The 13397-nt window shown below is 57.9% G+C and overlaps 2 protein-coding genes across 4 annotated transcripts in view; both read right to left on the bottom strand.

Moving 5' to 3' along the window:
* Positions 1–2093: 2093 nt before the first annotated feature.
* SHKBP1 (SH3KBP1 binding protein 1) lies at positions 2094–11896 on the bottom strand. Its single transcript, XM_056136895.1, has 18 exons — positions 11742–11896; positions 11476–11529; positions 11299–11344; positions 11113–11186; positions 10772–10830; positions 10278–10358; positions 9031–9192; positions 8857–8947; positions 8589–8779; positions 8085–8200; positions 6543–6630; positions 6331–6447; positions 4664–4834; positions 3846–4001; positions 3480–3576; positions 2819–2997; positions 2557–2671; positions 2094–2465 (listed from the first exon to the last, which is right to left on the bottom strand). Exons 1-18 carry the CDS (start codon positions 11825–11827, stop codon positions 2252–2254), a joined length of 2097 nt encoding a protein of 698 aa, XP_055992870.1. The 5' UTR covers positions 11828–11896; the 3' UTR covers positions 2094–2251.
* A 342-nt stretch (positions 11897–12238) lies between these two features.
* The window catches only part of SPTBN4 (spectrin beta, non-erythrocytic 4), a 90406-nt gene continuing 89247 nt past the window's right edge, over positions 12239–13397 (bottom strand). For 2 of the 3 annotated variants that reach the window (XM_056136893.1, XM_056136894.1), the window contains one exon: positions 12239–13297. In XM_056136893.1, the coding sequence (XP_055992868.1) occupies positions 13136–13297 (162 nt within the window). In that variant the 3' untranslated portion in view covers positions 12239–13135. The remainder of the gene's footprint in view (positions 13298–13397) is intronic. The other variant, XR_008795383.1, reaches the window with a different exon arrangement.

The raw sequence follows: 13397 nt of genomic DNA on the forward strand, positions 1-13397 counted from the left end.
GTCGACCAGGTCCTCATGCTAGAAACTGTCTGGATTCTCTGAGGTGCTCCTTGCTTCTGAATATCCTAGGATCCTCTCTGCCGCGGTACAGAAACTATCAGTTCAGAGTTAACATATTCCAAAGTCCTTGTTCTTTGTCTTGATGTGCTTGCTTTCCTCTTTACAGGCCTCAGAAGCCACACAGGTAACGTCCCTGGCCCCTGCAGATCTTTCGTGGGGAACTTTTATTGGGGGGGCGGGGGCGGGGGGGGGGGGATGTGAAGGATGTCCGCAGGGGGCGGAGCCGAACCTGCATGGTGAGAGCCGCTGAAGGGTTCAGGAAGGGGCAGCCATGCGGGACCAAGCTGCCCATGGGAGTGCGGGTGGGGTCCACACGTGGAGCCTGTGGCCAGCAGAGCTGGAATCTGTGTTTCTCTTCCTGCACGCTGGCTGCTGACAACTCTCCCAATTCCAAGCTCCCCTCTGCTCCCCAAGGGGCGCTGGCCTCCCCCTGCAGCGGCGGTCAGTGGCCTTGACAGTGGGGCCCGGCCAGTGGGAACACTCAAGCCCATGGGAACCACAGATGATTTATTTCCGCATTTTATTATTATTTTGAGGTTTGAGGCCACACCCGGCAATGCTCAGGGTTTACTCCTGGCTCTGCACTCAAGGATCACTCCTCACAGGGCACAGGAGACCGCATGGGATGCCAGGGATCGGCCCTGGCTCAGCTACGTGCAAGGCAAATGCCCTCCCCGCTGTACTATTGCTCTGGTCCCTGCTTTCTTGTTTTAATAAAGTGAAATTGTGTTATTTGGGAAATAGGAAAGGAATGAGAGAGAAGCTGGGAAGGAAAGAAATGTGCATGGCAGAGTAGGAATCTGGGGCTCCTGGGCCGGAGTGCATTGTTGGGGAGAAATGACACTGCTCAAGTCAAGATGCTGGTGAGACAATGGAGCACTAGGTAGCTGTTAGAAAAGATGAAGTCATGAAATTTACATACAAGTGGTACTACATGGAAAGTATCAGGCTAAGCAAAATGAGTCAGAAAGAGAGGGACAGACATAGAAAGATTGCATTCATCTGGGGAACATAAAGTAACAAAATAGGAGACTAACACCCAAGAATAGCCGAGATAAGTACCAGGAGGTTTACTTCATGGCTTGGAGGCCAGTCGCACACGCTGGGGGAAAAGGCAGCTCTGATAGAAAAGGGAGCACCAAATAAAGGGTGTTGGGAGGATCCACCGAGGATGGGAGATGCATGCTGAAAGTAGACTACAGACCAAACAGGATCACCTCTCAGTGCCTCTTTTGCAAACCACAGCACCCCAAAGGAGAGAGAACAAAAGGGAATGTCCTGCCACAGAGGCAGGGTGGGATTTTGGGGGATGGGGGGGTGGGAGGGATACTGGGATTAGTGGTGGTGAAGAATGGGCACTGGTGAAGGGATGGGTACTCGATCATTGTATAACTGATACCTAAGCACAAAAATCTGTAAGTCTACAACTGTACCTCGTAGTGTTTCACTAATAAAAATTTAAAAAAATAAATAAAAAATAAATTAAAAAAAAAGATGCTGGTGAGGGGCTGGAGCGATAGCACAGCGGGTAGGGCATTTGCCTTGCACACGGCCGACCCGGGTTCGATTCCCAGCATCCCATATGGTCCCCTGAGCATGGCCAGGAGTAATTCCTGAGTGCAGAGCCAGGAGTAACCCCTGTGCATCGCCGGGTATGATGCAAAAAGAAACAAAAAAAGATGCTGGTGAGCCCAGAGTGAAGTGCAAAGGAGTGCAAGGGGACACCAGAATGAGACGCCTTGGGAATAAAAGTTGTCAAGGGCGCACCTGGAGTGCTTGTGGATCACAGAGGGGAAATCCAGAATTAGTGAGGTGACGAACAGACTCTGAGCCCCTGGATAGAACCATGCCTAAATGCCAGCTTGGAAACCAATGCATCCTCCTTCTGCTCTTAAACCCCCAACAGCAGATGTTCTTGAACGTGCAGCCAGAGAGTTGGCTGAGCCCCACATCTCCCCCACCTTATTTCCGGGGATGCTGGGGCCCTCCAAGAACACAAATGAGGTACTGGCAGTGAGAACTTTATTAGGTGAGTGTAGGACTTTGGCTCTGAAGAGGGGGCAGTGGGGTTTTTGTAACAGTCACCACTCCATGGAGGCCCTGGCCCTGAACCCAGAGCTCTGCCAGGAGGCGGGGAGGCATGTGAGTGCCCCCAAGACCTGTGTATCCAGAGGCACAGTGGCAGGTGTGTTCAGAAGGATGTTTCGTTGAGCTTCACTTTGGGGGGTGCCGTGTGGGGCTTAGGAGCGGGCGTGGGTGGCCGTCGGGGCTCGGGCGCACCCCGCACCAGCTCCTGGCAGCGCTCCACAAAGCTGCCTGCCCCACGACGCCGGGCCTCGGCCTGGGGGGCACTGGGGCTCCCTCGGCGCCCACACAGGGAGGGGCTGCTGGAGGCTGAGTGGAGACTGGAGCGGGGGGAATGCAGTCAGTACCGGTCACCGGAGGGCCATGGTGCTCTCCCTTCCTCTCCCCTCCCACACACAGAGGCCAGCCTACCTGGTGAGGGAGGCGTGGGGCGAGGGGCTGGGGAAGGAGCCCCGCCAGGAGGCCAGTGGGGTGAGCTCATACTGCTCCAGCTGCTCCATCAGCTCCTCTTCCGTCAGGCCTCCGGCTGGGGGCCAGGCAGGGGAAAGAGAAGGGTCAGGCAAGGGTCAAGGGTCGGGCGCCAGGACAGCGGTCAGGATAGGAGGGACGCGTTAGTCGGGCATTGTCAGGCCAGTGCAGGAGCGGCCAAGCACCGGGGCCAGGGCAGCCATACCTGGGGTCTGGCCAAGGCCATCCATGGCGGTGGTCAGGTCCCACATGACCAGGCTGCCGTTGGCCTGGCCAGTGAGCAGGTAGCGACGGGGCCGGGAGCCCAAACGGCGGGAGGCCTCACACTCAAGCACAGTGAAGGCGGTGGTCGGGGAGCCATCCACGGAGCGCACGGAGCACACCCTATGGGCATCCCAGAGTACCCCATGAACACACGCTGTGGGCATCCCCTGAGCACCCCCTGCAGGTACTCAGGAGCACCCGTTAGCACCCCCTGTGGACACTCCAGGAGCACCATCTGAACATACTCTGTGGACACCGCAGGGGCACCTTCTAAGCACCCCCTGCAGGTATCCCTGGCTTCCTGGGGCTGCGGCTGCCTCCCGCACGTCCATCCTAACATTCCAGATGCATCTCAGGGAAGATCTCCCTCAGGGCCGTCCCAATCATCTCCAGCCTGGATGACTCAGGCCCACCCACACCTGGCCTCCACCCATCTGGCGGGGTCAATGTTCCCCAGAAAAGCCAGGGAGCCTTCCCAGGCCCCTTCCCACAGGTACAAGCACCTCTGGGCTCCCATGCTCCGTGGACCCATTCTCTCCCCCTCCGCCTATCCCCCGTTTCTGTCTCCCCCTCCGCCTGTCCCCCGCGGCCCCTGGCCTCACCGCTGCCCAGTGGAGGATAGCCGCACGAAGAGCTGGCTGGCACTGGGCACCACCTTCTGGATGAAAACCTGCTGTTCGTCTCGTTCGCCGTAGGGGCCTGGTCAGGTTCACGAGGGGCAGAAGAGTCGGGTCAGTGGGGTCCCAGGCACCTCCCTCCCCACTGCACCTCACACAGGATTGGTGGCGGAAGCAGGCAGGTGGGTCCAGGCCCTTTGGGGGTGTGTGTGGAGGGGGGCGTCCATGGGACTCACAGGTGGGTGCAAAAATTAATGGGGGGTGGTGGGACCGGCTGGGGATAAATGAAGGTCAGCAAGGGTCAGGCGGGATCTCGGGGTCAGCAGGGGTCCGGGGACACAGTGCACGCACCAATGTCATTGCCCGCGCTGCAGCCACCCTGGCCAACGGCCGACTCCAGCGCCAGGATCTTGAAGGAGGCGAGTGGGGTGGGCCCGGGCTGCGTGGAGATCATGCCGCGGAAGCGCGTCACGGACCACGTGCGCACATGGTTGTTGTCGGCGCAGACTGCGGAGAGGGTGAGGTTAGTGCTTGGTCCTGCTGCTGCGGCTGCCACTGTCCCCCCTCCCCTCAGGCCCTGGATGTCCTCCTAGCCCCAGGCACCCACAGGCCTCCCTTGTCCCAGTCACCCCTCCCTCAGCATCCCAGGCGCCGCTTCCGCTCCCGGTTCAAGACCCTCCCAGCTGCGCCGTTCCCAGCCTGTTTCCTCCTGAGCGGCCCCATGTCCCCTCATAGCGGCTCTGCTGGCCCTGCTTTCCAGGGACACCTCCCCACTCCTCGCCTCCCCATGACCCCTTTTTCTCCATAGGGTTTTTTTTTTTTTTTTGGTGGTGCTCAGGGCTTACTCCTGGCTCTGTATTCTCCCAGCATCCCATATGGTCCTCTGAGCCCCGCCAAGAGTAATTCCTGAGTGCAGAGCCAGGAGGAACCCTGGTGCATTGCCAGGTGTGACCCAAACAGGAAAAAAAAAAAGCAAGGGCCCTGCCTGCCACTGCGGCCCCTGCATCAGGTACACACTTGGTGCCCAATAAATGCAGGTTCCAGATTGCTAAACTCTCTCTAGGCCGATCCTTGGGCTAGGCTCCTGCAGGCCACGGCACTGGGGGACCGGTTCCTCTATACACTGCCTCTGCCTCCGTGGGGACAAAGATGCAGGTGCCCAGAGTCACCTGAGATGAGGTGCTTTTCTGACAGCATGATCTTGGTGACGGGGCTGCGGTGCACTGTGAAGGTCTGGAAGAGCTGCGGGCCCGAGCCCACGGTCTCGGGGTGCTGCACAATGACCCGGACTCCCCCAGAGCTGGTGCCGTAGGCAATCTCAACCCAGTTCCCACTGTCACCTGGTGGGGGCCAGAGAGAGAGGGGGAAGCCGGGGTCACACAGAGAGGTCAGGTGGAGGTCACAGCGGTGAGTGGGCGGACAACAGAGGACGACACTCAGGGAGGGCTCGGGGAGAGGGTGCTGTGGGCTGGGGGTGGCAGGAGGCCTGGATTCACTACACGTGGTCCCCCAGCACTGTGAGGGTACGGCCCACAGCCCGCACCTCCAAAATCGAGGAACAGTCAGAGAAAGGCCAGGGGCTGGGGCAGGCAGGAATAAATGCTTCGGTTTCAGTTAGATTTTTAGCATCAATGGCAGTGCCCCCACCTCCCATCACATAAAACTAAATAACCACTCACCCCACTCCCCCCCCAAAAAAACAAGAACAAAAACAAAAAAGAAAAGCTCAGAAAATCCTCACCATTGAAAGAGAAACCTAGGGGCTGCAGTGATAGCACAGTGGGGAGGGCACCAGCTTTGCACGTGGCCCACCCAGGTTCAATCCCTGGCACCACCTCCAAGGCAAGTGCCCACACTGCTGTACTAGCGCTATGCTCCCACAGCGCGCCTGTGTATCTGCGCTGCCCCAAGGGCCCAGCCTTGGTGGCTGTCACTCCCAGGCACTGCCCCCCACTTTATTCATCTTTGCATTTCTTTTTCTGTCTCTGCCTTCTGGGCAGGAGGCTGGCACTCTCATCTAGCAGAGAGGTTCAGTGAGCCCTTGGGCAAAAAAGCTCCTTCAGGTGGGGCTGGAGCAGTAGTACAGCGGGTAGGGCATTTGCCTTGCACACAGCCAACCCGGGTTCGATCCCTGGCATCCCAGATGGACCCCCAAGCAATGCCAGGAGTAACCCCTGAGTATCACTGGGTGTGACCTAAGAAGGGAAAAAAAAAAAAAGCTCCTTCAGGTGGTGCTCACGGCCCTTCCAGGAGATCGCAGTCAATCTGGGTTGAATCCCTGCACCCCACAGGGTCCCTCAAGCCTTGCTAGGACTGATCCCTGAGTGCAGAGCCAGGAGTAAATTCTGAGCAGCGGTGGGTGTGTCCCCAGCCAAAAAAAAAAAACCCAAAAAAACAAACAAACAGTAAAAGAGGAAATGAGGAGACACCCTTCACCCTTCATTCCACCTAGGCTTCTGGATGCTTCCCCTTTCTTTCTGTTCTCTTAATAAAATTGTCTTCATTCAAAAAGATAAAGAGGCCAAAGGGGAAGTATAGTGGGGAGGGTGTTTGCCTTGCAACATGGCCAATATGGGTTGGATCCCGGCATTCCACATGGTCCCGAGTCCCACCAGGAGTGATCCCTGAGTGCAGAGCCAGGGGTAACCCCTGAGCATCGCCAGGTGTGGCCCCCAAACAAAACCCGTTAAAAAAAAAAGTGCACTCCTGAAGTGTCTGTTGACTGGCTATATGAGAGGTCCTGACCCTTCTCTGCTTCCATCCCACAGGCCATGGCAGGGGACGGTGGTGGACGGGGGCTGTGCTGGCAGAGGGGGTAGGCAAGGCCATGGCTTACTGGTCTTGGGGGTGAGGTAGACGCTGAGAGCTGTGACCCCATCCTCGTCTGGGTCCCGGTAGAGCTCACTGACCAGGAGGTCGTTGTCCTTCATGCGCAGGGGGAATTTCTGCACATCTGGGGTCACAGGAGCAGACAGGTTTGTTTGGGCTTTGAGCGGGGCCCTGCCCAGACCCACAGAGGCTGCAGGGCACCAGGGGGGCTGTGCTCACCCACATAGTAGATGGAGCCGTTGTTGCAGCCGAGGAGGAGGAAGGATCCGGCTGCATCGTAGCTGGTGATGGGCTGGACCTCCTGGACCTGGAGCCACAGGACAGTGCGTGGCCCTGCCTCTGAGGTGTCCTGTGGGCCGGCCCTCTCCTCCCCACTCCAGAACCCAGCCCGGAATGGGCCCACAGCTCTCCCATCCTGCACACACCAGGCCTCTCCCGAGCTGTCTCTGAATGTGGCTCGGGCCAGCGAGATAGTCTAGGGGGCAGGGCACTGGCCTTGCAGAAGGTGGTCCCACATGGTCCCCTGAGAATTACCAGGAGCAGCCCCTGAGCCCCGAACTGGAAGGGAAGAGACAGGACAGGGAAAAAAAGGAAGGTAGGAAGGAGAGAAGGAAGGAGGGAGGGAGGGAGGGAGAGATGAGAGAAGGAAGGAAAGAAGGAAGAAAGAAAGGAAGGAAGGGAAGAGGGAAGGAAGGGAGAAAAGGAAGGGGGAGACAGAGAAAAAGAAAGAAAAGAAATGAAAGGAAGAAAAGACCTAGTCTTAAATCAAGACTGAAAAACTGCAGAAAGTGTTGAATGGGTTTTTATTTTCCATGAAGCTAGATTTTAAAGCATAAAAACTATTGATCAATTTCATGGTTGAAATTTAGGACTCAAATTTGAGTCTATAGTAAGAGAGAGAGAGAGAGAGAGAGAGAGAGAGAGAAAGTGAGAGAGATAGTGCAGGGGTTAGGGAGTTCGCCTTGTACGTGCCTGACCCCAACTTTGAAGGCGGCTCCACATACAGTTCCCCAAAGCACAGTCAGGGGTCACTCCTGAGCACAGAGCTAGGAGCCCAGAACTGTGGCCTCCAAATCAAAACAAAACCCCAGCAAGAAGAAAAGGTTTAAGATACTTCCAGAGAGACAGTACAGCAGGGAGGGCACTTGCAGAGTGTGTGTCTTAACCATGTTTGCCCCCCGGCACCCCATAGCGTCCCCTGAACCCTGAGCTCAGAAATGACCTCTGAGCACAACCAGGTGTGGTTCCAAAACTCAAACAAAACTTTCTGCAGGCATCTTGGTGGGTCTCAGTGCTTCCTGGCCCAATTCCTGAGTGACTAAGGTCTCGGCTGCCTTCTCCACAGGCTGCCGATGAGCCGCCTAGTCTACGGCCCCCACCCCCACCCCGAATTTTTGCTGACTCCCTGCTTCTCTCTCCTCTCTCACACACCGAGGAGGAGAAAGCAAGGCCACGCACGGATTCTTTCCCACCACAGCAGACTCGCCTAGGTGGGTGCAGGAGCGTGGGAGCCTCTCGGGGCGTGGGACTCCTGTGCCAGGAGCATCCCAAGCCCACCATTCTTCCTCCCAGCCTGGCCTTGACCCCTCTTCCAGGAAGGCCTCCCTGATGACCCTCAGGCCATTAGAGGCTGAGTCCCCAGGCTCTGGCCCAGAGCTGGGCTCTCTCGAGGTGGGTGGGAAGGGTGGGAAGGAGTCCCCTTCCTGGAGACTTGCAGGAAAGCTGGGAGAATTCCCACTGGCCAGTACTGGTGGGCCTCACCTGCCAGTGCTTGGTGACGGCATTCCACACCCCGATGCGCCCCGTGTGGCTGGTGGCGATGAGCTGGTTCCCGACGAAGAACAGGGCCTCCACGGGCACCCCCAGATGGAAGACTCCTACGGAGGGCAGGAAGTGCTCAGTGGGCTGCCCCTCCGCTCTGAATCGGAGGGCTTTAGAAGTGACTTGATTTGGGGCCACACCTGGTGGTGCTCAGGGCTGACTCCTGCTCTGTGCCCAGGATCAGGGATCCTGGGGGCCCCCTCTGGGGTGCTGGGGATCAAATCCAGATCAGTCACGGGGAAGACAAATGCCTTACCTGCTCTACTCTCTCCGGTTCCCCAAAAACACAATTTTCAGGGTTTGAAAACTGTATGAAATTCCCAGGATAATTTTCTGATTCTCTGAGCGGGTGCCAGAATTCCCGCGGGGCGAGACCCTCGAAGGCCATGGGCGGGACTGGCATTCAAATAGACGGAAGGTTCTAGAACATGCGGGACACCATACCTATCTCGGAGCCACCGCCTTCGGCCTGCAGGGCCCACAGCAGGATCTCGCCGCCCGTGGCCGCAGCCACCATCTTGTCATGCTCGCCCGGCAACCCACCCAGCACCCGGGCGGTGAGGGCCAGCCGCTCGATGGGCCAGTCCAGGCGGGGGCTGGAGAAGATCAGCTGCCAGCCGGAGGCTTCCTTCAGCCTACAGGGAAGCGGGAGGCGTCATGGGCCCTTGTCAATTGCCCGCCCGGGCACAGCACCAGGCCCCCACCCGGTCACCTGTAGCAGACCAGGAACTGGCTGTAGGCCACAGCGATCCAGTTGTGGTGGCCACACACCAAACGCACCATCCCGGGCTCCTCGGGCAGCCCTGCGGGGGCGGGGCAGTCAAGGTCAAGGTCTTGGGGTCCACTGACCCCCCACCCCCCAATCTCTGGGGAGACAGATTCCCACCTGGAGGGGAAGGCGAGACCTTCTCGTCCAGCATGCGGCCCAACAGCCCGGCATTGCCCAGGTTGGGGGGCATGGTGTTGCTCCGTCGGACGGGCGCAGGGCGGCCCCCAGGCTGCTGGGGTCCCACCAGGCTGTGCCGGTTTCGCCGCTTCACCGGAAAGACTTAAATGGGGAGAAAGGGTGGAGACAGTCAGTGTTGTGCTCACAGCAATCACCCTAGCAGTGCTCAGGGGACCCTATGTCATGCTGGGGATCAAACCCCGGTCGGCCACATGCAAGGCAAATGCCCTCTGTGCTGTACTAAAACTCCAGCACTAAAAATAATGTTTATTTAGATTTTCAAATGATTTTTGTTTTGGGGCCACACCTGGCAATGCTCAGGGGTTAGTCCTGGCTCTGCATTTCAGGGTTCGCTCCTGGCAAAACTCCGGACACCATATGGGTGCGGAGTTTAAACCTGGGTTAGCCACATGCAAGGTAAACACCCTACCTGCTGTATTATTGCTCCAGCCCTAAAATTCATCTTTTTTAAACAAGGCAAAGCTAAGAAAACTATAGCATAGGGCTCAGGGATACGACTCAGTGGTGGAGGGCCTGTCCATCCTGTATCAACCCCTGTGGACCTTCGGACATCAAAACCACAAATGTGTGGGTTGGAGCAATAGCACAGCGGGTAGGGCATTTGCCTTGCACGTGGCTGACCTGGGTTCGATTCCCAGCATCCCATATGGTTCCCCAGTACTGCCAGGAGTAACCCTTGTGCATCGCCAGGTGTGACCCCAAAAGAAAAAAAAAGGTGAAAAAATAAAAAAAAAACCCAACTGTAGCTATTTTTATTTGGCAAAATTCATGAAGGCAGGAGGGGTTGACTGTGGTTAGGAAAATATGCTTCACCGAATTGTCCCCTCTCCATGCCTTCTTCCACTCCCTTTCCGTCTTTCTTCTCTCCACAAGAGACTCTTCCTAGAGAAATTCAACCTGAACTACAACCCCAGCAGGTTACAGGCAGGCTTCTGTGCCTCCAAGGCACTAACATAGTTCCATTTCTTTTTTTCCTTTTTTTGCCATTTTGGGTCACACCGGTGATTCTCAGAGATTACTTCTGACTCTAGGGTCAGGAATCACTCCCAGTGGTTCTTGGGGGTGGGGTGAAGGATCCTATTTCTAACTCCTTCCCATGGATTCTGGGTAGCCTCCATATAGAACAACAATTCCTAGAGTTCTTCATCCCTCAGTGTGGTGCCCACCTGGTGGAGGCAGGTAACCGTTGAAGAGGACGTTTCCGCAGGAAGATCGATCCAACTCTTCCCGCAACTGCAGACGACGAACTGCGGCAGAAGGACTTGGAGCAGCCTGAGGCTGATGGGGGCTCTTGGGGAAAACTTCCCCCATCTTTGCCTTCCCCATACCATTACTCCGTTTAGACCCAGGACCAAACCGATTGCTCTTAGCACTAACTCAACCTTCTTTTTTTTCTTCTTCTTTTTCCCGGGGAGTGGGGTCCACCCAGCAATGTTCAGGACTTACTTCTGGCTCTGCATTTAGGGATCACTCCTGGTGGGGTTCAGGGAACCATATGGAGTGCTGGGGATCAAACCCTAATCGGCCCGGTGCAAGGAAGATGCCCTACAAGCTGTACTATCGCTCTAGCCTGGAACCCGATTTTCTCTAAGGAGAGGAGTAAGACAGGGCAACATTGGCTTTCCTACCAATGAGGATGCTAACTGGGGCCCCCACTTACCCAACGGAGTGAGCCCATAGAACTGGGCTTCGTGGAGGAGGCTGGAACTGTGGACACCCCTAGGTAGAATTGACTGAGGTCAGGGTCTGGGAAATGGGCATGGGCTGAGGATTCTGGTGTGAACCTTTGCAAAACTGCACAAATGAGGATTCTAAGGCGCCATGGCTGGCGGGGCAGACTGTGGAGGGGGATTCAGTGCTATAGAAGTAAAACCTGATCAAGGTTCTGAAAGGGAGCACAAAAGAACATCCCAGGGAGGGGTCCTGGCGGAGTGGATGGGGAAGGGGCAAGAGACAAGGGATGAAGGCAGTGGAGGGCACCCCTTCATTCTCCATGCCAACCTGGGGTCCAACTCTTTGGTGCGCAGGAAGTTGAGGATGGGGGCGAAGGCGGTGGGATCCCTGTCGATGAAGATCTGCGGAGGGTTGCAGAAGGTGGTGAATGGGGCACAAAAGCAGGGGGTGGGGAGGCGGAGTTCCGTCCGTCCACACGGCCACCCCCTTTCAAGCTCTGGGCTTTCAACTCACGGCTCCGGTCTCATCTTTCAGAGTGGAGATGCGCCCGCTCAGAAGGCTGTGAGGAGGGATTGTGACAGCCCGGGTTGGCCAGGGGTGCGCACCGGTCGTGTGCGCGCGCGCTGAGGTCTTTCCCCGGACTCTCCCTCGGCCTCCCCAGGCCCTCCCCAAACTCGCTTTCCCGGTCACCTGGAGAAGAAGGAGTCTGGAATCCAGGTGAGAGTCTGGCGAGAGGTACTGAACCTGGGCGGGGAAAGTAAGCGCACGCGAGTTTGGAGGGTGAGCGATGCAGCTCCCCGGCTCTACGGCCCGGCGAATCCTTGTCCCCGGAGCTGGTCCAGGTGCAGGGGGCGGGGCAACCCTTGATGGACAAGATTCTCCCGGGGAGACAGGTGGCTGCTCCCGTCCCGCTCCCTGCTCCCGAGGGTGGGGCCTCGGGAGTCCCTTACGCTCACCTCTTGCCTCCCACGTTCAAATGAATCACTTCCCCGGGAGGTCCCCGTCCAGGGGCTCCCTCGGCGGCCGGCGCAGCCGCGGCCATGGCCCCCTCGGCAAGCCGGCCGGCGGGTCTGCACCCGCTTCCGGGTGTGCGACCGGACCCCGCCCTCGCCGCGCGCTCATTGGACCGAAGGCCCCCGGTGCTGCTGGCAATTGGACAAAACGCTCAGCCGTCAGCTCAATCCCCCGCCTCCTTAAAGAGACCCGCCTTTCCTGTCCTGGACGGGGCGGACCCGGCTGCCGCTCCGGAGAGTAGCGGAAAACATTTCTCCATCCTTCCGGAGTCATTTGAGGAGTGGCACCTAGGTACCTCGTCATGCGGGGGAGGGGGCACGTATTCAGGCCCCTTAGTTCACCCCAAGAGGGTCACTGTAAACGTCTTCTGCAGCAGTGGTCTCTCCACCCTTACCCCCACCCCAGGCGCAAGCCCATGAAACGCGAACAAACCAGCAAAGACCGTCAAAGCCGAAGGATTTATTGTAGGTTCGAACAGTGTGCGCCTGCCACACCGCCCCTCACCGCTGCGTCCCAGCGGCTTCTCCAGGCGGCCATGGGGGCTGCCCACGACCCTGTACCCCCACTCCCCGGGGAGGTGCTCCAGCCAGAAGCATGCAGGGGCGGGGGAGGGGGTCTTCCCCTCGCCCCTCCCCTCACGAAGTGACATTAACAGCTGGAGGGGCGGGAGGGGAAGAGAGGAAGACCGTTTTGAGCTTTGACGCCCCTCCCGTTAGAAGCCTTCGCTGATGCGGGGCGGGGGAGGAGGAGGTCGACGTTTTGCAAAAATAAACTAAATCAGGAATTAACCGCATGGCTCTGAGGCGACGGAGTGTGGGGAGGTTCGCGCCCCTTCACTCCCCCTTCCCAGACTTGAGATCAAGGCAGCATTGGAAGTGAGGTAAAGGCGGGAAGGGGCGTCCCCTCCCCACCCCCTAGCACCCTGGATGGTCCAGGGGACCTCACCAGCGCCCCCTTGCCCATCCCGAGGGCAGGGGGGGGGGGGCAGGAATTTTCACTCCCACCACCCCAGCTTCTTGGGGCAGGATCTGAGGCTGGGGCAGGGGGCTTGGCTCAACTGGCCCCTGACCCGCCCCCCTCCCCCAAGCTCAGTTATTGCATAAAAATAATGGAGCCCCAGCACCTGGGGTGGGGGTGGCGAGCGGGAAGGGGCCGAGATATGGCTATAGGGGCAGCAGTCCCCCCACCACTTTCGGGGTGCAGGAGAAGTCCCCTCCTTTCCAGTGCCCGTCATGGCGCGTCCGCAGTGTTGGTGTGTCTAGGGGCTCCCGCCCCTGCGGTAGAGAAAGTGTCTTTGTGCCCACAGTGTGGAGAGGACCCTCCGGGTTAGGGTTAGTCACTTCCGGCGCCCGCTGGCCCGGCGCTCCCCAGCTTCCCGCTTGGGGTTCCCCTCATCCGTGGAGGAGGTGGTGGGTAGTGTCTGCTGTCCCCAACGTGCAATCTCGGCGTGCTCCCCCACCGAGGCGGCCACCGCCTCCAGCCAGCCGTTCATCTCCTCCTGGAAGAAGAAATGGAACACAGTCTGTGTTTGTTCAGCTTTTCTTTTTAATTTTTTTTTTTTAATTAGAGAGTAGTAGCATCAACTCCTAGAGCTGTAC

Source organism: Sorex fumeus, unplaced genomic scaffold, assembly GCF_029834395.1.
Source record: "Sorex fumeus unplaced genomic scaffold, SorFum_2.1 ptg000122l, whole genome shotgun sequence".
Lineage (NCBI taxonomy): Eukaryota > Metazoa > Chordata > Mammalia > Eulipotyphla > Soricidae > Sorex > Sorex fumeus.